A 24,095-nucleotide genomic window follows, 5' to 3' on the forward strand; every position below is an offset into this window, starting at 1 on the left:
TGTCCAACCGTGCAATCCCGGAAGCATCTCGGGAAGACGCTTATGTTTGCTGATGGCATCCCAACCAGCTGCGTGAAAGCTGTTGGCAGCAGGCCAAGCTCCTACGGCTCGGGGATTACAGCGCTAGGACCGTCAAAACTGAGGAGCGTAACAGAACCTGAGCTCAGAGTTGCCGATGCCGGAAACGTCGCAGACAAACAGACTGCTTTCCAAGGCGCAGCAGCATCCCGGAGCCCAGTCGCAACCGCTGGTGACCTCCAACGGACTCCAGTCGCAGGCGCTGGGGAACCCCAGCAGAGCCCAGTCGCAGCCATTGCAGAAGTCCAACGGAACCCAGATGCTACCGCTACAGAAATCCAACGAAGCCCAGTTACAGCCGAACCGGACGGCCAGCCGTATGCCGCTGCCGACAATGTCGACCGGCACAAAAAGGATGTCAGCACGCCTGCTGCTGCCATGGCAGACGCTGCCGACCACCCTTCGGGCTCGCGGCACCTGCTTCCCCCAGACAGCACGCCATCCCTCAAGCTTCTGGCTGACGATCCGTTGTGCTTTGCGCAACTGGAAACCGTTGCGTATTCGCCAGCCAGCTCAAAAAACTTGGACATACAAGCACTCCTTCCTGCGGGGTTTATGCTCGACGGCCTGCTGGAAGGCAGCGGCGAAACAAGCGGCAGCGCTTGCGCGGACAGGAGGGCCTCCCTTGGCGCGGCAGACTCAACATACGCTCAGGGTCAGCCCCGTGCAAACATAAAGCCTGAGAAAACATATGGAGCACCCGTATGCACACCCCGCGCTGGGCATGCTTGTGGCACGCCCAGGAATGCAGACATTGTTCGCAAGGCGGCTGCCGGAGTGACCTCGGCGCATCGCCAGCGCTCCGACACGCGCGACACGCCGGCACCTACTGCAAAGCAACCGACCTCAGGCAAGCAATCCCAGCAGCGGGCAACGAAGGCCGGCAGCACTGCAGCTGCTACGCCTGGTCGACAGTCCTCGCAGAAGCCGCGCCGGCCTAGCACTATCGGGGCCGACGCAGCGCGGGAAGCTGCGCCTCGCATGGCAATGCAGACAACGCTGCCGCACAACACTGGGATGATCGGAGGCCCAGCACCGCCCCCAGCAGCTCACAGAGGCGGCGACTTCAAGACGGCGGTAATTGCGGCAGCACCAGGCGAGGAACCAGAGGCGGTCGCCACGGGGACAGGGACACCCTTGTTCGTCAAGCGAGTGCGTCCTGCCATGGGGATCTCGCCGCCCGTGACGCCCTTCTCCGTTATGAAATGCCCACCGGTTGTATCTCGTGCACCAGTTGGTCTGCTGGGCACAGCAGCGCCCGCGGGTCCAGCCGCGGCCGCTCCGGTTGCCGCAGCAGCTGAAGCTGGCTCCTCAGGCACCGGCATCAGCCTCCCATCGGCCAAGATACAGGTGGCGCCTGACCAGCCGCGCGCAAGGCGGTCAGCCCGCTCGAAGCCATCGTCTACTGCGAAAGCTGGGGACCCAGAAACCAAGGTGGTTGCTGTTGGCAGTCAGAATGGCACAACGGGTGATGCGCCGGGCGCGCGACGCAATTCGTTGGGTGTTGTTGCCGTGAAGGCTGGTGCTGGCTCCAGGCAATCCGCTGCGAATGCCGCTTCGGCAACTACTAAGGCGGCACTGGCAACTGGGGGAGCCCGCGCGGCTGCGGTGCACACTGGAAAGAGCCTTGCAGCAGGGTTTCCCACGGCAGCCCTGAAGGAGACCGGAAAGCAAACCAAGAGCAAGCGTGCAGCGGAGGTTTCTTCTAATGCCCATACTGGCAAGGAAGGTGAGCCTGATGGGGAAGAGATTCACCCCCAGGTGAGGCTGGGTCGCGTTAGCAGCGCCGGCGGAGCAAGCGTGTCTGGTGCAGCAGCAGGCAGGTACAGCAACGCGCAGGCCACACCAGAGCCGCAGGCTGCACCGGCCACCATCGAGGCTTCCCGCAACAGCCCTGAAAAGCTGCCAACCACCAAGCGGGCGGCGGCTCCCGTCACGTCTCCATCCAAGCGGGCCCGCCAGGAGCGCAATCCGGTCGCTGCACTAGAAGCAGGCGCTGCCGAGCGCGTGACGTCTGCGGGTGGCAAAGTTGGTGCGCTGCGGTGTACAGGACGGCCGTCCAGCAGCCCGGCGCTCCGGGGACCTCTGGTAGGAAAGAGCAATCGCTCTCTATCAGCGAGTACACGCCGAAGAAGGAGCAGTCTCGCTGGCGGCGCAGCAACGGAGCATGTGCCCCTGCAGATCCCGTCGCAGTTTACCTCGGGCGTTCCGGATCTCAAGGTGCTGGTGCCACCGGCGATCACTGCATTGTCAATGGTGGAGGCGCCGGTGCAGATTCCGCTCGTGCCGAAGCTCAACCTCGAGCGCCTGGCGCCGTGCAAGTCGCCCACTGGGACTCCGCATCCGTGTAATTCCAGCGCCGCCGTCGCTGCAGACCTGGTGCCTCTGCGGCACCAGCCCGTTTTGACGCGCAGTCCAGGGGCCCCGGGCGGCGCGCCCCCTGCGCGGCGGCTCTCTTCGGTCCACTTGTCCGGCATGGTGCCGGTTACGACCGCGGCACCGAGCACACAGGCTGCCGTGGCCGAGGTGCAAGCCGCTAAGCGTCCATTAGGTGTCCCCCAGCTGCCAAGACAGCCTGAGAGTCAGGAAATTGCACGGGACCCACCTGCAATGTCTGCTCGGGCAGTGCTGGGCGGTACAATGAAGGCTAAAGCCAAGATTGACTTCGCTGCCACAACCGCCGGGCGTGCTGTTGGAACTGTCGCCTGTGTTGCGGCTGATACTGGCCGCCCACCAACAGCCAGGTTGGCGACAGGCGCGTCTGCTGCAGGTGTGAATGTGGTGCCGCGGTCCCAATCTGCTCGCCCAGGCGCCGTGCACAAGCCCTTGTCGGGCACTACCACCGCTCCTGCTGCTGCTGCAGGCAGCAGCAGCAGCGCAGCTTGTGCTTCCAAAGCAACAGGGGCGACAGCGGCTCCGCCAGCAAAGACGACAGCCGGCAGCGGTGCCGGTGCGCAGAAGGCACCAACGACCGTGCCTGTAAGCATTGCATGCGGTGGCAAGCATACGAAAGCCGTCGCAGCCGCTGCCGGGCCCCCTACCGCTGCTGCAGCGCCCAAGGTCAAGCCGTCGACTGTATTTGGGAACCGCATAGGCGACGCTGCGTCGCAGCACGGCCGCGCCGCAGCTCCCCAGGGACCCACCACCGTGACGGAGGACAACACGAGGAATGCGCAACGGCCGCTGCCCCGCAGCAGCGCCTTGGCCACTACTGGTGCGGCCGTGCGGCCGGAGGCTGCAGCCCAGACCGCCAGACTCAACGTGGAACAGGAGCGAACGCATCGCCGCAGCCACTACGAAGTGCTGCTGGCCCGCACGAGCTCTAACCCAGCACACGTCCAGGAGCCGACGGCTGCGAACACTGATGCGCCAGCGGCGGCGGCAAACAACACCGGCCCGGCACCGCCTGGCAAGCTGATGGCAAGAACTGTCGGTGCACGGGCATCCATACAGGGACTAACTTCACAACCAGACCGGCCGCCAGCGCGCAAGGCACCGGTGCTGCAGCCATGCCAGCCGCGAGCTGTCGCAAGGCAGCCCGCAGGGCCCACGCATGGTGGCTCTGGGCCCCAGCTTCAGCGCGGGAAGCCGGCACCCACGTTGGCGAAGCACTCTGGCGCAGCTGGTGCAACTGGAGCGAAAGGGGCGGTAGTGCGTGGACGCTCTGACTTGTCTACCGCCCAAGCCGAAGGGCAGCCTTCCCGTGTGCCGACGCCAGACAGTGCAGCGGCGTTGCACACCAAGGTGCGCGCGGGGGATACAAGTGCACGGTTGGCTGGTGCGGTCATGTCGCCTCCTGGGCTTAATCAATCTGCCTTCTGGGCATGATGCGTTTATTGCAACTGCACAGCCCATACAGCCACACGAGTTTTAAAGGCAACGGCCAGACGCGAGACAGTTGCGTATACAACCCGCTTTGACATACTGGCCCCCCCGTGTGCGTTCTTACATCCAGGACGGACAGCCGGGCATGGCAACTGTCTCATCCACTGCTGCTTCCGAGAATCCCGTCAAAGTGGAGCTCTGTGACGAGAAGCCACAGGAGGTCCAGGGGGATGACATCCACGGGATGACAGCCAACGGCGCGCCTACTGAAACGGATCCGACACCCAAGCGTCCGCCGGTGCGCCACCGGGAAACGCTGCGCTCAGGATGTTCTGGCTCTCGCAATTCTTTTTCACAATGATATGTTTAACAGCACGTGGACACAAGTTTACGTAACTTAGGGGGTCACGAAAGTTACCATCCGTGTGTTTACATCTCTGCAGGTTGCAAGAGCGTGGCCTTCTCATGCTTGAGTTATTTTATTCGCCATGTTGCCGATGAGGCTTCCGCAGGCGGCACTTTCAATACTCTCCGTTTCCGGAGCTTAGATTTCACATCCGCTTGCGACCCTCGTACCCATTCTTCCCTGGTCCTGCCACGCATGCAGGACCTAAGCTGGCTGGTGGACGCAAGTCCTTGTACCAGCCTTGTCGCAACACCTGGGGCCCTCGCAGCCATCAGTGCCTCTGTAGACTCTGGCGGCTTTGGCTTTGGCGCAGCTCACAGTGACGGCCAATCCTCAGCCACCGACCAGGGTCCGTCACCCAGCTTTCATGCGTTTGGAGCGCGTCCTGGCGATGTAACGCTGCAGCCACCCTCGTCTACAAGCTTGCCTCTGGAAGGCAGTGAGGCCACTGGTCCCTTTGGTGCTGGGCATGGTGATGGAACCGCCGTGGTCCGCAAGCAGCCTTTGGTTACAGCGGCGTATCCGCTGGGCCTGCCGCCCACGGGGCTGGCGGCGGGCGCAACGGGGACAGTGGCCCCCACGCCGCACAGCATCGTCTCAATGCGATATGGTCAGGTCCTCACTCCAGGCCCCGGGGTAGGTTTGAAGTGCCTCAAAGATGTTGCCCTAACGGAGTCTTTGTGCGGATATTTTTTATGTGTGCGGAAGCTTTAAACTGCTTTCTTACAGAGTAAGATCCGTTCTTCGCTACACACGCCCAGACTCATCTCCTGTTGGGATAAGCCTGTTGGGGAAGAACCTGGCTATGGTATTTGAGACCCCGTCAAGGATTTGTCCCAACGAAGGCGCGCGAGTCAATGTTATGTCGCAGCTCACATTGTCGTTGAGTTGTGGATCCCATGGCATGGCTCATGGTCACCGTTGGCCAAGGATGTGCTGTTCCGGTCGTGCCCTGATGCGCACAGCCCACATGCTTTATTAAGGCACCATCAACGGCTTTCATACTTCCTAATTGTTACTGTGTTCGCACCCATGCTCCGCTTTTTCCCATCCACAGCAGCTCAAGTTCCCGTTAAACGCCCTCGCCGTTGCTGCAAACCGTGCAAAGGTGTCCGCGGCGGGCGGCCCCAACAGCAGCGGCATCACGCCGAACCTGCTGCCGCACCCTAAGCTGCGATTCTCTTGGGACCCCTCCGCGGCTGGCACGACCCCGGCTCTGCCAGGTACACACATCTTCCCTCCATCGGGCGTGGCTGAGAGCTTCCTGGGGTTTGGAATAACTGCAGCGCAGGGCGCGACCCCTGTCAGCATGCCCCATCCTGATAGCCTTGTTACCGCAGCCTTAGACAGGACCGAGCTTTATGGCAGGTTGGAAGTGGGGGGAGCTCTTGGAGACGTGGAAAGTACGCTCGACCAGGACCTGGGAGCGGAAGTCCCCGTTCCGATGCAATGCACGTCGCCCAATACGCCTGCGCTTGACACGTTTGGAGCTCTGGTGCTGGGTGGTAACGTGGGCAGCGGGGATCAGGGTATCATGTTGTTTGGTGGCGGCGGCGGTGGGATGGGTCGGGCGGGGCGTGTGGTTCAGGATAGCTTTGACGCGCTTCGAATTTCAAGTATGTCGTCGTGGCCATTGCTACGGGATCGGGAGACGCCGGGCGGTGACACGGGCGCTGCGTAGGCGACAACCTTCCATGACGGTTGGTTTCGGTGCTCACTGGACGCTTATTCTTCTGTACGGGAACCCCCTGATTGAGGGCGGCTCTAATGTTTTGCAGTTCGTTAGCGCTGCATTTGTCTGATCATAGCGTGCGAGACGAGGTAGAACTGGCCAAGACAGACGACTCTGTTACTGCAACGACCGTTCGTACTGGCTCGTGCGGTTGAGATTTCGTTTGACAAAGCCTAAACCGCTTCAGTTATTACACTGAATGCTAATAATTTTGTATCTGCGAACTGCTCTGTACTTATTCTTTGTGTAACTACTGTAACCGCTTACTTCTACATTAAGCTTAGGAACTTATGTAAATTATCATGTCTGCCGATCTACACTCAATATCAGCAAAGGAAGAATGTGGCCAGGAGCTGCAAGCTGTTCACGATGTGGTGGAGCGCCCGTCTGAAGTTGGTCCTCTGCAAGAGGCTAGCAGCAGTGGGCAGGCTAATCAGCAAATACGGGTATTGGGCAGCCTTCCAGGCATTTCGCGCCGATACTCCTGGTAAGGCTTACCTCTTTTGACCCAGGTGACTTGCCAAGTAAATTTGCCAACTTGTTGCTACGCATTACAGGCCGGAGCTTATACAGATGGGTGGTGGTATGGCAGTAAAAGAACAGCTAGACTTGTTACAGGCAAGGCCGTGCTCATTGAAAGGCGGTCAGAGGTTGGCCTCGTGGGTCACACATGATGTGGCTCCCCGCAGGCACGCCTCCGCCAAGGCGCACTGCTTTTCCAGCCCACGATATGCAGACCGCGGTCTGTTACTATCCGCGAGCTGGAGTACTTGCAGGAGGTTGGACTAAGTGTTGCTGACTGGGGCTCTCATAGGCCCGCCAGGAACCGGCAAGCCCAGATGCCGTCAAACGCGGCACTCCGGGTCCAGCAACGCATGGTGAGTCTGCAATAGAAGGATTCTGCAATAGAGGGGGTAGAGGATTCCATTACAGCCCAAACAAGCTGTTCAAGAAATACACAACCGCAGAACCTTCTCAGCTTCCGAGCAGGCCCTGCACCCCAACCCAAAAGTACCCATGGGTGCAGTAAACATCGTTACACAACTGAAAACAATCGACTGCACCCCCACAGATGCTATCCCCACCACCTTATCCTGCCTGTGCAGAAAGCCGTCGCGCAACACCAGGTGCCTGTTGGGAAAATGGGCACCGCCATGAAGCTGCTCCGTGCAGTAAAGAGCAAGGGGAACGGCTCAGGGCGCACGTACACATCCAAGTACCGCGGCGTGCATCAGACCTTCCCCACCAAGCGCTGGGAGGCGCAGTTCCGCCGCAACGGCAAACCCACCTCCCTCGGTAAGAACAAATCGCTCTCGGGCCGCCCTTACGCAGCCTGTGCCAATCCTCGGGCCTCCTGCGCGGTGGATGGAGGGCAGCTCTGCCAATACGAGCAGGCGCTGCTATCCGCTGTGTTGCCATCACCCTGCTGTAGCTCAGGTGTCAGCATCTCCACTTACTGCCGATGTAAGCGCGACGTGCATAGGGAGTGTAGTTGGAGAGGGAGCCCCGTCGCTGGGCCACGTAACATTACCCCGTCATCACCCCAGCTTTCTCTGCCTGAATGCCAATCCTCTCAAAATCCAAGCGTCAAAGGGAACGCATATGCTGATCGGATATCCGGATATCACAACTTTGCAATTCTGGTGGATGTGGATCTGGACACTTCGTCGAATGAACAGGAGCCAACCAACCTTTGGGTTTTTGTAATCGCTCTGACGCCGCTCTTTTCCGTATCCTGTTCTGCCCGTGCCTCCACAGGTTGCTTCGACAACGAGGAGGAAGCTGCCCGAGCGTACGACAAGATGATGCTTTGGTGCGAGCTGCACAACGCCGCGGGCGTGAAGAGCGGCATCACCAACTTCGATCCTACCGAGTACGAGAAGGAGTTTGCGTGGCTGCAGGCCATCACGCAGGTAAACGTCCACAGGTGTACGGTGCCCAGCAGCGTTCGCGGCCATGAAATTCACTACCAGTGACGTCATCCTCTTGGAACAATAAATCGTCTCCTTTCACGGGTAAATTACCGCGGGGAGGCGAGGATGCCTGCGAAAAAAGGGAGGAGAAAACGTACCGGCATGAAGCCGGTTGATCGATCTGATATGGGTGTATGAATTCGCTGATCGGGGCTGATGTCGGCTTTTGCTACACTACTACTACTACTACTACCACGACTACTGCCCTCCGCAGGACGAGCTCATCGAGACGCTTCGCAGTGAGGGCCGCCGGCAGGCCGCTCATCGGGCCATGCGGCAGAAGCGCGAGGGCTTCGTGGAGTCCCACACAGAAGAACCAGAGGACCCGGCCCAGCAACAACAACAACAACAACAACAACAGCACGTGCAACAGCAAATGCAGCAGCAGAATCCGCAGCTTGAGTTGGATCCTGCTGTGGCGGCGGCCACGGCAGCGGCAGCAGCTGCCGCTGCCGCCGCCGCCGCCGCCGCCGCCACCGGCGGCATGCAGTCGGCGCCTGCCCTTGTCGGTATAGCAGCGGCGCCGACGGACCTTCAGCAACAGCTGCAGCAGCTCCAGGGTATCGCAGGGGTTGGCACGGCGGGGGCGCCGCCGCCGGAGGGGCTGCCGGTAGGACCTCGTGTGGTCTCCTCCTTTGGGGACGCAGGTGGCGGCGGCGGCGGTACTGGCAGGCCGCAGGATGGCGCTATCACCACTTCCACTGGCGGGGCCGCCAGCAGTGACGGCGGTGTGGATCCTGGCATTGTGCTGACCAGTGATGAGTTCCTGCTGGATGCGTAGAGGAGCTGGCCAGCTGTTGAACCGGCTGAGCAGTAAATGGAGGTGGAGGTGGAGGTCCTCCACAGAGAACTACTTGGGGGCAACGCTAATCCATCTAAGGAAACAGCTGGCGAGAGTGGAAGGTGGCTGTGGGGAAGACCGTCTCGGCAACGTATTCGTTTTACGGTCATCTCATACTGTGTATAGTAATACTGCTGATTCCGTATATTGTTTTTCATGTGTGGTGCCGCGTGCTCGTTTTATAGTCGACGATGTTGTAGTGGCCCAATGGCCTTGGGCGGCGCGGGGCGGCGTGTGTGGAGAGAACTGAGACGCTGGCGGGAAGCACCGGAGGAGAGAAAGAGGGTGTGTGTGTGTGTCTGTGTGTGTGTGTGTGTAAGAGAGAGAGAGAGAGAGAGAGAGAGAGAGAGAGAGAGAGAGAGAGAGAGAGAGAGAGGGGGGTGCGTGTGTATATGGGGGCGTGCATGTGTGTGCGCGTGTTTGTGGATTAGGTGATGGGCCATACCCTGTTTAGGCGCGGCCGCGCCATGGCGTCAATAAGAGAGTAGTTTGACTGTTCGCTCAGCTCAAGGCTGGGGAGTGGGGACTGACGCGAGCGGCCGTCCTGGAAGGCGGAGCCGCGTATTTGTCGCGAATGGTGTTTTACCTGCGGTACCGATTCACCTCGCTCACAACGCGCTCACCGCAGCCATGCGTCACCCCCCCCCACACACACACCGAAGCCCTAACACACCAAGAGGTGTTAACCAGAAGCTCGTTATTACAGGTGCATCACAACAGCTAGAAAAGGCTGTCCTTGTGCGGAGATATCGAACGGCTTGAAAATAAGAAGCGGAAAGACGATGCAGCCGAGGACTCAGCGGGATCAACAGCATCGCCATCAGCACCTGTGAGGTGGTGGCTTCTCCCGGTTGAAGGTGCATGCCTCCTGGGGAATGTGACTCTCTGTTGCTTAGGGCTTAGGGTTTCGCAGACCGCGGTATGGAGGGAGAGCAGGGGGGAGAGCTGCCGGGGGCCGCTGCCCACTTGCCTTCCGCCTTGATCCGGTGCGACCCCACCGCCGCTGCCCTTGCCACCAACCCACCATCACTGCCCTTGCCTGTCGTTATTTTCAAGCTGTTGGACGTAGTCACCTGTTGGGAAATCACGAGAGCCAGGAATGCATTTGTGCGCGAAGCAAGTCAAACCGCTAAGGCATAGATAGCACAGGCCACACAGACAGAGACTGACTGGGCGCTCGGGTTCTTTGATGTCATCCCTTCTGAGGTTGAGTACGGTATGTGATGTTCGGGAGCCTTGCCTTGAAGAGTTCCAGGCGCAACAGTGCGCGGTTGGCGAGCTCAAGGGTACGCGCGGGGGGTGTGGTGCTCGCGGGAGCAGGGGGCGAGGAGAGCCGGGGGGAGAGCCGGGGGGGGCTGCAATGATGGACAGGGCAGACCTTAGCAATAAGTTGACAGGTTTAAGGAATCCTGTGAGACGCCTGCCATGCGACGAAGAGGCGAACTCGTTATCGGATTTTAGGCGAATATAGGAAATGTGCTTGTGGTGCGGTAGTGGTGAGTCTGCCGTATCTTGCAGTATCGAATGGCAAACGGTCTGTGTGTCTCGAGCCAATTACTAGTTTATGGCTTCGGGCCAGTGTCCTTTTCCCTGTTTCCATTTCCTCCCTTCCAGAATGCATTTAATAGAAGGTTTGCGGCAGTGTGGTGCCGGCGCAAATTTATACTTTGTGGGTGGGTTGGTTGCGGGGCGCGGCTAGCATCAAAGAGAAGGGTCACCAACCGGAAGCTTCCGTCTTCCATTGGTTTATGATCGATGCACACATGCATGACTACAATGGTTCGTTTGTTTTGGCGACAGTCCGCTGCCACAGTACAACTGGCTGGCAAAGACTGTGTCGTTGATGAAACCGTTAGAAGCGGCGATGCCAGAAATGCCCCAGGCCCAACGGCCAGTCCTAACGCACAACGGTGCGTCAGGGACGATGCCCGTCTCAATAAGAAGTGATATCTTACAGCTAATCATTGTGACAGCGTGTTGTCTCTCTATTGCCTGGCTCGTCCGTTCACCAAAACAGCTTGCTGAAGTACTTTACGCCCGGAAAAGCCAATCCTTCGACAAAACGGGTAATCAGTCCGCAAAACCGGGTGGAAACATGGGCAAGGCCGAGGCGCTGCAGGAGATCAATGCGGCCATCACGGCGAATAAGGTCAGTTGGAACGGAATTGTGCACATATTATTTTAGGAGAAGCTGTCACGTATACATCGGTCGTCATACATCGCTTTCCTCCTGACTCGTTGATGGGATCTGTTAGTGGTTCCGTCCTTGCGACGGCGGGGGCCCTTTCAGGCGGACAGGCAGAAGCGGCCAAGCTTGTCTAAACCATATTGGTATGCTTAACTTCACCGATTGTCGGTGGGGGGTGCTGCGCTCGTCCAGCGCTGAGTTGGGTCTCTGTGGTGTGTTCGCCACCCTTGTGACCCTCCAGGTGATGGTGTACAGCAAGACCTACTGCCCGTACTGCGTGAAAGCGAAGAATGCCCTCAACCAGTTCATTAAGCCCAACCAGTACACGGTTGTCGAGGTAGGCGTCATCGGTTGCCACTTGCAACCTCAAGAGTCCTATGTAGAACCTACCTGGCGTGCGTGTAGCGAGCGAATTGCCGCGCAGGCATTCTGCGCACGAGCTCATGCGGCGCTAATGATATACCGTAGATTGGTGCGCCGCACGCGTTAGGTGTGAGATAATTCCTTCGCGGGCACTTAAACCACCGCTTAAAAGCTTACTGGAGAGCTGATTGGCCAGCAAGCAGCGTGTCTGCATGCGGGTTTACAAGCCTTGCCCCAAGTCTCTTTGAACCGATGGGCACGCGCTATCTGAGCCGCGACACCTCGTGAGCATAAGGCCTCCATGCGTGTTGCAGCTGCGTTGCTACACGGCCGCCACGTTGCACCTGAAGTCTGCAGCAGTATATAGAATTTCACAAAGCTTTCACTCCGCACAGCAACGTCGTCATAACATGAAACATGGTAGAGTTCTGGCACACGGGCAAGCAGGCATACACGGTGGTCATGGCGCCCGCTTGCCAAGCTACATGGTCACTAGCTACTTCGACTAATTGTCGTGTACTGCCCTACCCCACTTACAGGCGGGTGGTGCTATTATTTTTTGCCATCTGCTAAGCCTTGTAAAGTATGGCTCAATGCCCATATCTGACGTGCCGTCTTTTCTTCCCCCTCCTCCTGACACCTCAAACTCCCGTTCGGCCATGCAACCGGCCCTCGGTCGACCGCTCCCGCGAACGTCAACGTCGCGGCCCCGGATGTTCAACCGCTCATGCCGATCATGATTATGTGGCAATCCCAACACACACCAACGGCTTGCCGACACGGCAGCTGGACGAGCGGCCCGACACGGACGTCATGCAAGACGCGTTGCTGGAGGTCACGGGCGGCCGCAGTGTGCCCCGCGTCTTCATCAACGGCAAGTTCCTGGGCGGCGGCGACGACACGGCGGCAGCTGCGGCCAACGGCACTCTTCAGAAGCTCCTGACAGAGGCTGGCGTGCTGTGAGAAGCAAAGGGCGAGGAGAGGAAGGGGAGGAGAGACCGAGAGGGGCAGACGGAGATGGAGGAGCATCAGCATCAGCAGGAGGAGCAATACTGGAGTGTTGGAGCCCACTGGGTTTGTGAAGAGGTGGAAGACGTGGCCATGCAGGCAACGGGACGCAAGGCACTAACGAAGGTTCCCCCGGGGTCTCCTGGGTCCCACCACTTTCATATTGGGGCTGCATATCACCTGATGTGATATGGTGTAGGGGTCTGATGCTTTTTGGGCAGCCAGGGTTGTGTGAGCGCTGCAAATTGGAGCTGGTTGCGGTGTCTGGCTCGTAGGTGGCACATGTGTATGTCCGTTCGGCGATGCACATGGTGGGGTGTTGCTTGGCTGCTGCTTGTGCTGGAGCTGCAATTGGGCGGGGGCCTTGCGTGTGCGGGCGCTAATGTGTCTTGTAATTGTTGAGGCTGTTTTTCCGGCACCAGTGTCACCACAGCCGCCGTCACCGCCGCTACTGCCGCGGCCTCCTACTCGAGATTTCCCCCCTCAACCTCGCGACCACGAGTCTCTTCCAGACTATGGAGTATGCTAATGTTGTATTTGCGCACTTGCTAGTGCCGAGGAAGGCGGTGTGCGGTTCTTATTTTCACAAAGACTTCGCTAGGTGAACCAGCCTATGGGCGAAACGATCTGCTTACAATGGGCCAAACTCTCTCTAAGTTTATGCAACATTCCTATCAGTATTAGAAAAATTCAACATCGTAACAATATATTTTGCATTTGTGCAATAGCAGGAACATTTGAACATGAGCCTCACTCTTAAGTGATGCCCGCTACAAAGTGGCGCGTGCGGAGTCCACCCGCAACTCCCCGAGGGGCCCCGCAGAGACAGTTCCTAGCAACTGTTGATTGAACCAACCAACCAACGATCTCTCACCTGTCAGACCTTTCACCCGCGGCGAAGCAAACGTGTGCGAGGTTTACCACCTGGAACGGTGCCATAACCCTTTTCGGCCACGCATTAATCCCCACGCACTCGTCCCTGTATTCCTCTCGGCCTTTTCACAAGAGAGTCATACCAAATGTGCTCAGCAGACGACAACGAACACGGAGAGAAGCAGTAGTCGGCAAGTCCCTCGTTCGTTGCTATAATGTACAGAGATTTCTTGTGACGCTGGATAAACCCACTGCTGCGTGACCACATATGAGCATACGACGTATGACGAGACGGCATCCTCTGCGAGCGGCGAAAAAAGACCTGCTGCTAGCTTGAGATGCTTCTTTATTTTGGTTAACGTAGCCTCATGACCTTAACAACGCCGCTGCCTGCAAACCCCTAAGCCCTGACCTGCAAACCCCTAAGCAGCTGCCACGTAGAGCCACACACTCGCTCAGGGTAACATGGCAAATCCGTTCCGAAGGCGTCCAGGCACCCACATTTTCATATTTATGGAGCTCTCAACGGACCGCAACAGATCAGGTCAAGAACCCCGCAGAGCAGGCGGCAGTGCAACACATTGTGATATATGAAGGCAGAGGCGCGCGACACAGAAGACCCGTTCCGGAGCCATGGTCATTGCTCCCTCATAAGGCCCGTCCTCACTCAGTTCCCCGCTATCCTGCCAATGATCATCCAGGAGCCACATCAGTCCTCCAGGTAACGGCTCTCCCAGCGACGATGACTCTCAACCCAGCCCTCCAGACCCAGGTTTTGAAGACCCAGAATGCTTTCGGGACTCTTATGGAGGGTAACACAGCCACCACCACTGACGCCACCACTCCCGTCATTACCACAAGCCGGCGCTGCAGATGCGGGCCCGGCCACTGGTACCATCGCCGCGGCCCTGGCCTCCTGCGAGTCCACCCCGTCGAATGCTACAGGCAACCCGTGGCTCGCAAGCTCCCGCCGCGGAGAGTTCGGCCGGGCCGCAACCGACGACTTGTATGACGACGCATACGACATGAGGGAGCGGAACTCGGACCGGTCCATGGGGCCCTTCTCCTGGCATTCAGCGGCTCCGATTCCGGAACCACCAGCCACATTGGCCGCCGGAGAACACCCTAGCGGCGGTGTCGACGGCAGCAGCGCATCCACAGACGATAGCACCGGTGCTGCCGCGGTGCCGTGCGTAGTACGGGTTGCCACCGGCAGGCCCGCCGCTGGCGCTCCTACAGGAAAGGAGTCAGAGCAGCAGCTCTCAAAACCACAGCCCCCGCCAGCGGTGCTATCCGCGGAGCTGTAGCTTCCGGCGTCTTCATCTGCTTCGACAACGGCGGGATCCGCTGTCGCCGGGACGGCGGCAGCACCATCGGCAACCGCCTCCCATGGATTCCTCGGCACATCAGCAACCTCTGGAAGGGTGAATCCTCCAGGGGGATACTTCACGGTACTCCGCAGCGCGGCCTCCTCCACCTCGGTCACGTACGGCCGCTGCTGCTCCACCTCCACCTGCTGCTGCTGACGGTGGTGCTTAGGTGGACTGCAAAGATGCTGCTGCCGCTGCTGTTGGCCGGCGGTGCCGGTAGCAGCGGCCGCCGCAGTGGTGGGGCTCTGGGCGGTGGCAGCGGCTGTAGCGGCGGTTAGGTGGTTGATGCTGTTTCTTGTCGCCTGGGACTCCAGGAATCGCACGATAGACTCCTTGAGGTCCTTTACGTCAGGGACAGGAGGGTGAGAGGTCAACAAACAAACGAGGAGGCAATGAAAAAGGAAGGGGGCAATGAAGTCGCAGATCTTCGGCGATGGGATTAACTTCGGTTTGAGGTCGAATCGTGTCCGGTGTGGGTTCGGATCGGGTATGGGAAGCGGCGGTGGGATAGGACAGCAGCGGGGGCATCGCCACGGACCGCGTTGGTTCACGGGATGAAGGTGGGGAGAAGGGGGTTGCTATGGGGTCAGGGGGAAGAGCCCCTACCTTGGGGCAGTTAATTCGCAGCTCGTCGCCGCCGTGCTGCTGCTGTTGCACCCGGATGTTGGGATCCTCGCTTCTGGAGTTGCGGGATTCCGGAGGCCCCAGCTGCACGGCAAGGGATCCCTGCAACCTGCGGCACAGCGGTGCATAGCGGCATCGCGCAGTGTGGTACATGAGATGAAGTACCGCGCACAGGGCTAGGAAAGGAAATCCGGTTTTCGTTGGATTTACGCATAGCCATTAGGGGAATTCGCAGTTTGATGGCTGTTTCCAAAGCGGTCGCGTCAAAAAATGACCTGTGGAATGTCCGCGCTAGGGTTTCCACCGGAACCTATTATATAATGTACTATTGTTTACATATAGGTTGCTTACCTGAACATCCCGAACAGGAGAGACAAGGAGGACGACAGTTGAATATCGGCAACGGTTGGGCGATGGTACTGGAGCGTTATGCAGATTAGCGATGCCGCTGTTGCTAGTAGCAGGCGGGCCGGTCTTGAGGAAAGGACCCACCGCACAAGGTTCAACAGTGAGCCCGGTGAACGGAAAAGTGCACGGACCAACGTGCCGGGTTGGCGCGCCAGGACTTGCAGCAGGCGACGAAACCTTGCAGCAGCTCGAAGCAGCAGATGAATCGCCCTACGTAGGCCTTCCCACCAAGCCATCCTGAGAAATGAGCTCCTAACTGATGGACCGGTGGCCGGCCGTGCTGCTGCTGCTTCCTTCGGCGCAAAAGCAACCTCCATCCCTCAAGGTACCTAGAAATTCCCCAAATTATGGATTTCGATATTCCATTATTTCAGGAACAAGCCCTGACAGCTGCTGCACCGATCTTCCGACACGTGGAGAACTGCTATCTGTGTATCAAGAGCTTGGAATAGCTCCTATGATAGGCAGCACATACACGTCTGTCAAGCAAGCTGATCGCCCAAGAAGATGAAGTCCAAAATTCTAATCGGAATCCCCTCCTTCCAAGCACAAGTGTCCGGCGGCTATCTTCACTTCAAAAACTCTGCCTTGCGGTATATTATGCTTTCTTGCAGATGACTCAAACCTATGTGATCCGTTGTCTCATGGGCTGCAGGTGGACGAGCAATTTGGTTGGAACTGGATTCCATTCGTCTGCAGGACGAGATGTCAGCATGGCAACGGATGACCCGTGGGTAAGCTTATATATAAGGTTGCCATTTTACATCATGTAACAGGAACTGTTTGGGTGGGTGGTGAGGCCAGCACTCGAAGTCTGGCTCCATCTGCGGGTTCCTTTGCTGTGTTTGTTGCACGCAAGAGGGAGTCAGCTAACTGGAAGCTCCAGGAGTCCGGCAGCATCTCAGTTGCATTTATGGTGCCATCGGCACCATGTGTAGCAATGTATGGGGTTGGTGTCACCGAGCCTGTGAGCGTTACCTCCTTACAGTAATATCGGAAACACCCTTTGCCATTACACTGATGTTCAGATCCATTACCGAAGGCCGATCCTGAGATGCATCGCCTTGGGCACACCTTTTCCCCTAACTTAGGAATTGCACCCAGCTGTACGAGATGGCGGGATGCGGGAGCAGGTTCCTTCCGCTTGGTCCAGCCGTGGGCTTCATGACACTTCAGATAAAAAAAAAAGTTGAGCACCAAAGCGTTATTTTGATGGACAACTCTGCGATCTATCCGGGCCTCCGTCCACATTAGACCCAACGCATCGTAACTCATTATTGGTAATGCGCAGCTTATGCTTTGCGCAATGATGCTGAATTACTTCCAAGATTAGGAATAGCTTGAATTTTGTATAAAAGCAACAGGGCGAACAACGATGCCGTCCGGCGCTTCTGCTGCAAGCGCGCAAATGCAGGTGCGGTACCGCATTTTGCTATCTTTACCAATCAACAGCTCGCAAACAAATGACCTATTACATCGTAAACACGTACGGCAAGTCAGCAAATGTCAAGTCAAATTGTCTGAGCCTCTTGAGCTAAAGCGTCTTGCAGCAAACTCGAAAACGACTGGTTCACTAGCTTGATATGTTCCAAGGGTTGTGGGTGTTGATGGGCCTTCCTCCCGGCCCCCGTTCCCTTATCACCCCTCTCCTCTTTCCCCCTTCCCATTCGCACTCCCTCTATCCACAACAGCACCTCCGAGACCAGCTAGAGGTGCTCGTGGAGCAACTTTCCCGCCTGGCGGACGCAAAGCGAATGTACGGTAATGTACGACCAGGCAGTAGGGGATGGTCGCGCCACGGTGGATGCTCGCAGGAGGCGGCCGCGTCGCCGGCGGCGGGGACAGCCGAAGAGCAACACCATCAGCATCAGCAAGAGCATCAGCAGCGGCGGCGGGATGAGGAGGATGAGGGGGACGAGGAGGATGTGGAGGTGTTGTTGAGGCGGGCCGAGAGCTGCAGCTCCCGCATGTTGGCGCTGTTGGCTGATGAGCCGGCGGCCGCCACCTCCCACTTGCCGCTGAGGGGAGCGGCGCTGCTGGCGGCGGCGCTGTCGTCGTACTTGCGTGGAGGCGGCACCTCGGATGCGGCTCTTAGTGGACTGCAGGCGGCGGTGGGGGTGGGGGGCAAGGGCGGAAGGAGGGAGGGAGGGGGAGAGAGAGAGAAAAAAAACACACCAACTCAGATGCCGCGAAGACGGAAGCGGGCCTTATGACGGCGGGTAGAGGGTGAAAGGCGCGGTAGATGGGCCGCATTTCCAGGTCTAACTACTCTAACTATAAGCGTTGTTTTCCTCCGCTACCTGCTACGCCAAGGACAGAACCCGAACCGCTAGGATAGAAGGGTAAATAAAGAAATGAATGAAAGAATGGGATGAGGAATTTATTTGTTGACCTGCCCTTCTCCCCCCGGGGGGGGCCCTAAAGGGGCGGCCCTGGAGAGAAAAGATACGTACCTTTCGCCCCGCACACACGCACGCGCCCATCCCCCCCACCCTTTCTGCTGCCACTGTCACTGTCACTGTCACTATCCCGCCACTGCCACTTCCAGGTGAAGCTGAGGCCACTGAACCCCAGTGCCTGGAACTGCCTGGCGCACAGCTACTGGGAGAGGGGGGACCTGGTGAGGTGGAGGTGTGTGGGGGGAGAGGTGGGGGGTCTGGAACAGGGGGAGCTGGGCAGGGGGGGAACCTACATCCGCGCGTGTGTGTATGTGTGTGTTTAAATAAAGAAACTGAGCCTCTGTCTGTGTCTGTGTGTGTATATGTCTTGCTGCTGCCGGCTCGGTTGCTGTACGGGTGCCCCCCGCATCCCCCCGCATCCCCCCCCCATCCCCCCTGAAACCCCCTGCACCCGTGAGATCATCCTGATGCCAATGCTGCTACTGCTACTTCTGCTGCTGTTGCCTGATGCTACTGCTTCTGCCTCCGACACTGACCCAGTTCATGGCGGGTTGCTGCCTCAGCTCGGGAGTACGGCACTGCCCCAGTGTGGCAGGACATCAGATGATGTCATTGCTGGTACGACAACAGGGCGGCGCGGCGGGGGCGGCACTGCTGCAGCAACAGCAGCAGCAGCAGAAGGCGCTACGAAGTGGGGTAGGCGAGGCGGCCGCCGCCACATCAGGAGGTGGTGCCGGTAGTGGTGGCGGCGGCGGCGGCATATCGAGCGACGGGAGTTCTTCGCTGTCGTACGCGTTGACGGCCAGTTTGGCTCACGCACGACGGGCGTTAGAGCTGGATTTGGAAAACGGCTACAGCTGGTGTGAGTGCTGCGCGGGGTTTGGGTTCTAAGGAGTACCAGATGGACATCGGTTTCTTTGCGTTCTTTCCATCGATGGACGTCTGTCTGTCTGTCTGTCTGTCTGTCTGCCTAGTTAAGGCATTCCGGTGACGAGCCTGCCCTTGATGTATCTCCACTCTTGGACTTGTCGTACACCATCGGGGATCACCATCGTACAGATGTCCTGGCGATGGCCCAGATGGCCGACTACTTCCGCGGCGATCACCGCCTCCCGGTAGTGGTGGTGCCGGCGGGCGGGGGGGGAGGAGGAGCAGCAACGGCGGCGGCGGCGGCGGGGGGGGTACTACTGGGTCCCGTGTCCTCCGCTGCTCCCCCCGGCGGCACTGGCGGCACTGGCGGCGGCAGCAGCTCCCTGCGAGCTCGGGGCAGTCGCGGAGATTTGCCGCGGGTGCTGGCGGCGTTTGCGCAGGTGGGGTGGCGAGGGGGGAGGGGAGGGGAGGGGAGGGGAGGGGAGGGGAGGGCTCCACCCCCTTCCACTCCGCCATGTTCGCGCGAGGCCCGGGTGCGAAGCGCCTTACGAGGGGCCTTACAAGGGGCCTTAGCGACCTCAAAATGCATCCTCAACCCCCGTCGCGAACCCCATTACAACCACCCACAACCGTCAGCAGTAAAGCAATCTACGCCGCAGGGCCCCGCGATTACCCCAGCAGCCCATCCAGGCCATACCAACTGCTCCAGCAGCACTTCCCTCCTTGCCCTCTGTCCTCCGTCTCGCGCACAGCACATCTCATACATGTCCTATTCCCCCCAGTTGGACTGGCGATGGGGAACTGGGTTCGCGCACTACCAGGAGGCTATATAGATATGCTCAGCTCAGCCGTTCTTGTTGAGATGGAGGCGGCACGCAAAATGCACCTTACATGGATTTGCACATTTGCGTGTATAACATGATTCATGCATCACTCCAGTGCCGCCGACCGCCGCACCCAGCCCTCGCACCTATCCACAATAAAGAATGAGGATGCAGTCCAAGCACGACGCCGTTCCTTCACTTGCAGCCCAGTGCCGTACAGCCTCCCCTGCGGAATACTGGCGGGCGACTGGCTGCTCTCTCTGGGGCCGAGAGAGCCCTTTTCGGCTCCTAAGAAGCGGCTGCTGGATACCCCCACTGGTAGCCAGTCCTTTGTAACTCCTGTCGTGTCATACGATGACTGTAGCATCGACAAAACATGTGCGTACGGCAGACACTTACCCGGCCGCACATACCCCCGCGCACCCTACTTCCAACCCCTCATATAATAAATTGCATATTATATATACATACATATATATATATATATTATATGTATCCCTACCTGGCCCCCCTCCTCTTCCCACCCACCCCCACCGCCACACCCCCCCACGCACACATACACCGGGCTCCCAGGCTGAGCGCTGCGGCTGCTCCGACCTGCCCGACCTGTACTACAACAGGGCGGCCCTCAACGCCTTCGCACAGGATTTCGGAGCGGCATTGATGGTATTGAAGTCTTGGAGTCCCACAGGCTGTGGGCCTGGGAGGGGGGGGAGAGAGGGGGGGGAGGGAGGGAGGGAAGGGGGAGAGGGAGGGAAGGGGGGGAGGGAGGGAAGGGAGGGGGGGGAGGGGGGGAGGGAGGGAAGGGGGGAAGGGGGGAAGGGAGGGAGCCTTTATCTGTACATGTCCAGGTCGAGGTCTACGTCAAGGTCCGGCGGCCCCCTCCCGCCACCCCACTGAAACCCCCGCCCCCTTCCCCGGCGTATCCGTCTATCCCGGGTATCACATTCACTCGTCTGTGTTTTGTCTTAACCCCCCTCCCCCTCCCCCTCCCCCTCCCCCGGCTTCCCCCCTTCAGGACTACTCACGTGCGGCCTCCCTGGACCCCAGTCTCCCCGCCCGCTCCCAAATGGACTCTCTTGTCGTACTGCTGAGTCAGCTGAGCGGGCTGGTGGCAGCACGGGGTGGAGTACGGGATCGGAACTGGGCTGCCGTACAGGAGCTGTTGAGGGCGGATGCAGCACGGGTGGGTTTGTTTTGGATGAGGGGTGAAGAAGAGAACTCCGTTCAGGGCTCATACACACACATTGCTCGTACACATGATCCGTACATATAACTCGTACACATGCCTATTACAAATAATGACCCAAGCGGATGGCGGCCCTAAAGAGCCATTGGTACACGATGTACTTCTTCCGCGCGTATGAGGAGAATCAGTTAACTGTACGGCCCTTGACAGATATCCGTTGGGGGCCATACATATTACTAGGCGGTACGGTCAGTACGACAACATGTACTGCCTATTGCCTAGTACCCGTACAAACAATTTAACCTAGGCAAACGGCATCCCCGTCTCCAACGAGTCTGGGCTCACTTTGCCGTACAGCCCCAAGCAACCCCAACTTCACATTCGGGACCCCGCTGCCCCCTTCACCCCCTTTTTCCTTCGTACTCTCACCCTCGCCCTCGCCCTCAACCCTTAACCCACAACCCGCGACCCGTACGTCCAAACTCACCACCAAAAGGCTTCGGAGCTGCTTCCCCTGATGCACCATGAACGACTTACTTTGCGGGGCATCCCGGTGCGTGTGGAGGGGAGGGACAGGAGGGGAGGGGGAGAGGGAGGGAGCCAGTGGAAAATGGGGTTCGGAGAGGGAAGGGGAGGAGTGGGGGAGGGGAGGGTGCTGGGGGCCGCATGATGTGAAGGGGATCAGATATGTACACACATACACACATTCACACGTACACACATACACACATACACACCCATTCAGTGCGATGGAGTGCTGAGCTAGTGGACAGGCCATATGGTCTCGGGCGTGTAGTCCCCCAAAACCCGTTGCCGAATCCGACCCGCGCCCCCAACCCCCCGGCCCCACCCCGCCTCAGGATCTTCACCCCGGCATGAACCGCGGGGCGGCGGTGCTGTGTCGTCCGCTTGTGTTCGTGTCACCTCCACTGAACGCGTCGGGCACGCTGTGAGTCTGAGCATTTAACACACTTAACACATGTGTACACATGCGTACCTACATACTTACATACTTACTTACATACACAATCGCCACTTCCTACTCGCAACTCGGCTGTTCATAGAAAACACACTCGCACTCGCACTCGCATTCACTGTTGTCAGGGAAGGTCCCTTCCAGTAAACACACAGCTTTTCGCACAACAAAACACCCGCTACTCCTTTTCCCTGACCCTAAACCCCCCTCCCCCGCCTCCCCCCCGCCTCCCCCCCTCGCAGGTATCTGATTTGTGTGGACACGGACAGCAATTGCTTCGTGCTCGCCCTGACCCACATTCACCATGACGCATTCCACATGTCTCAGCTGCTCACCATCACGCACCCGGACTTGAAACATGTGGACACCGCCTGGCCACCACCCGCCCAAACCCCCCTGTACCGGCCTCAGCAAAAAGCGCCTTCTCCGCCGCCTCCGCCTCCGCCTCCTCCTCCTGCTGCTACAGCTGCTGCTGCTCCTTGTCCTGAAATGAAGACGTTAGAATCGGAGCCGTCAGGTGTGGAAGCCCCGCATCCCCCTCCTTTTCCCCTTCCGCCTTCTTCTTCGTCTTCTTCCTCCTTGACTTCCGAACAGGGATTGGCAGCGGAGGCGGCAGGGGGACCCTCCACTACCGCCACACCTCTATCTGCCGCCGCCTGCTCCCTCGGCATCTCTCCCTCCTCGCCCTCCCCTTCCCCTTCCCCCTCCCCTATCCCCTCCTCCGCCGCTGCCGCCGCCGCCGCCTCCCGCACCTACCGCTTCCCGCTGCTGAGAGTGGGGTGTGACCCGGGCTGCATCAGCGCGGTGCTGGTGGACGGTGTCCCGGTTCATAGGGCCCCTCAGACACCGCTGTTGAGGGGAGTCATGAGGGCGGTGTGAGCGAGTGGGAGTGCGAGCGATGAGGGGGGGGGGAAGCGAGGGAGCTGGGGAAGAGCTACACGGGGGCGAACGGGTGTTCAGAGCTCGGCGGGTTCATGCTCGGGGGGTAAGGAGGAGGATATGGAGGAGGAGGAGGAGGACACATACCAACGCTAGGACCAGACCTATGTCTGGTGGTGGTGGTTGTTCGGGATTCGGAAAGGGAAATAACCTTGACGCTGGCTGCCGGGGTGGCTGCAGATTGCTGACTGATTGACGAACATCAGACTGGAAGGCCCTATCTGTCTGTCTGTCCGTCTGCCTGCCTGTATGAGTGTATGTATTTCCAAGTTCATTCGCGTATATATGTATATGTGTATGTAGGTTTGTACGTACGTATGTCAGCTTTGTGCATGTGCGTTTTTCTGTCTGTCTGTCTCTGCTTTTTGCATGTGGCTGGGTACCGTGTACATGCGGTGAGAAGTGTGGCTGTGTCTGGTCAGCCGGGCAGAGGGCACTAGGTTGGGGGTGTTTCTGGTTGGGGTGTTTCTGGGTTGGCTTTGCCGGGGTTTGATTGCCCTGGAAGGGTGAGAGTGCGTGGTGGAGGTCGTGTACACCCCTAGGCATGGGGGAGGAAAAGAGGTCGCCGGGCCTTGCAGCCTCCTACCTTGCCTAGCCACCCCCCGCTCCTTCAGGTGTGCTACCGGGGGCACAGGGGCAACTTCCCCTGGACGGTGTTGGGGGCAACAGCTGACTGATAGCACTGCAGTGTTGATGTATGTGAACAGTTTGGGGCTGTGCATATGTGAGCGCATGTGTGTGTGTATGCTGATGTCCATGTTATCTGTTGCTGTAGCTGTTGGCGGAGCTGCAGGACATATAGGCCCGCAGCACCAGAGCAACGGTAACAGCAACGGTACCACTGTTACTACAGTTACGTTGTACTTCCATTTGTATGTCGAGGATAAGGGGGGACGTTCAGGACATACATACATACATACGTTGATGCGCCGTTGATCCGCTAGATTTGGTTGGATGCTGGTGGTGAGTTGCCGAACCCAACGAATACATTCTGAAGTCGGATGGGTTGACGGATTACGGTGCCCCCCTCTAGCAGGGGAGAGCAGGGACTGCCCGGGAAAGGGGCCGCTGGCGAAGTTAACCACCCTGTAACAACATACATACATACATGAGATGACGGAAAAGTGGCCATAAACTGCCTTTATCGGTTAAGGTACCGGTGGGCACCAAACACATCTTGGAGCGACAGAAATATAACGGTGCTGCTGG

General features: G+C 58.7%; 4 protein-coding genes across 4 annotated transcripts; 3 read left to right on the top strand and 1 right to left on the bottom strand.

Moving 5' to 3' along the window:
- Window positions 1-6,410: 6,410 nt before the first annotated feature.
- On the top strand, window positions 6,411-8,795 carry VOLCADRAFT_97414 (uncharacterized protein; the record flags this gene model as incomplete). Its single annotated transcript, XM_002956339.1, has 5 exons — window positions 6,411-6,528; window positions 6,747-6,919; window positions 7,148-7,337; window positions 7,800-7,954; window positions 8,229-8,795. 5 exons carry the CDS (start codon window positions 6,411-6,413, stop codon window positions 8,793-8,795), a joined length of 1,203 nt encoding a protein of 400 aa, XP_002956385.1.
- Window positions 8,796-10,762: 1,967 nt separating this feature from the next.
- Window positions 10,763-12,821, top strand: VOLCADRAFT_107222 (uncharacterized protein). The gene is made up of 3 exons (XM_002956340.1): window positions 10,763-11,004; window positions 11,285-11,380; window positions 12,193-12,821. The coding sequence occupies exons 1-3, from the start codon at window positions 10,780-10,782 to the stop codon at window positions 12,367-12,369; spliced, it is 498 nt and encodes a 165-aa protein (XP_002956386.1). The 5' UTR covers window positions 10,763-10,779; the 3' UTR covers window positions 12,370-12,821.
- A 1,175-nt stretch (window positions 12,822-13,996) lies between these two features.
- On the bottom strand, window positions 13,997-16,283 carry VOLCADRAFT_107223 (uncharacterized protein; the record flags this gene model as incomplete). Its single annotated transcript, XM_002956399.1, has 3 exons — window positions 15,633-16,283; window positions 15,264-15,390; window positions 13,997-14,998 (listed from the first exon to the last, which is right to left on the bottom strand). Exons 1-3 carry the CDS (start codon window positions 16,004-16,006, stop codon window positions 13,997-13,999), a joined length of 1,503 nt encoding a protein of 500 aa, XP_002956445.1. The 5' UTR covers window positions 16,007-16,283.
- Window positions 16,284-17,064: 781 nt separating this feature from the next.
- VOLCADRAFT_97417 (uncharacterized protein) lies at window positions 17,065-22,826 on the top strand (the record flags this gene model as incomplete). Its single annotated transcript, XM_002956341.1, has 11 exons — window positions 17,065-17,103; window positions 17,381-17,800; window positions 18,238-18,309; window positions 18,629-18,950; window positions 19,148-19,398; window positions 20,356-20,448; window positions 20,801-20,968; window positions 21,468-21,524; window positions 21,832-21,920; window positions 22,190-22,464; window positions 22,723-22,826. 11 exons carry the CDS (start codon window positions 17,065-17,067, stop codon window positions 22,824-22,826), a joined length of 1,890 nt encoding a protein of 629 aa, XP_002956387.1.
- Between the last annotated feature and the right edge of the window lie 1,269 nt (window positions 22,827-24,095).

This window comes from Volvox carteri, assembly GCF_000143455.1.
Source record: "Volvox carteri f. nagariensis unplaced genomic scaffold VOLCAscaffold_60, whole genome shotgun sequence".
Lineage (NCBI taxonomy): Eukaryota > Viridiplantae > Chlorophyta > Chlorophyceae > Chlamydomonadales > Volvocaceae > Volvox > Volvox carteri.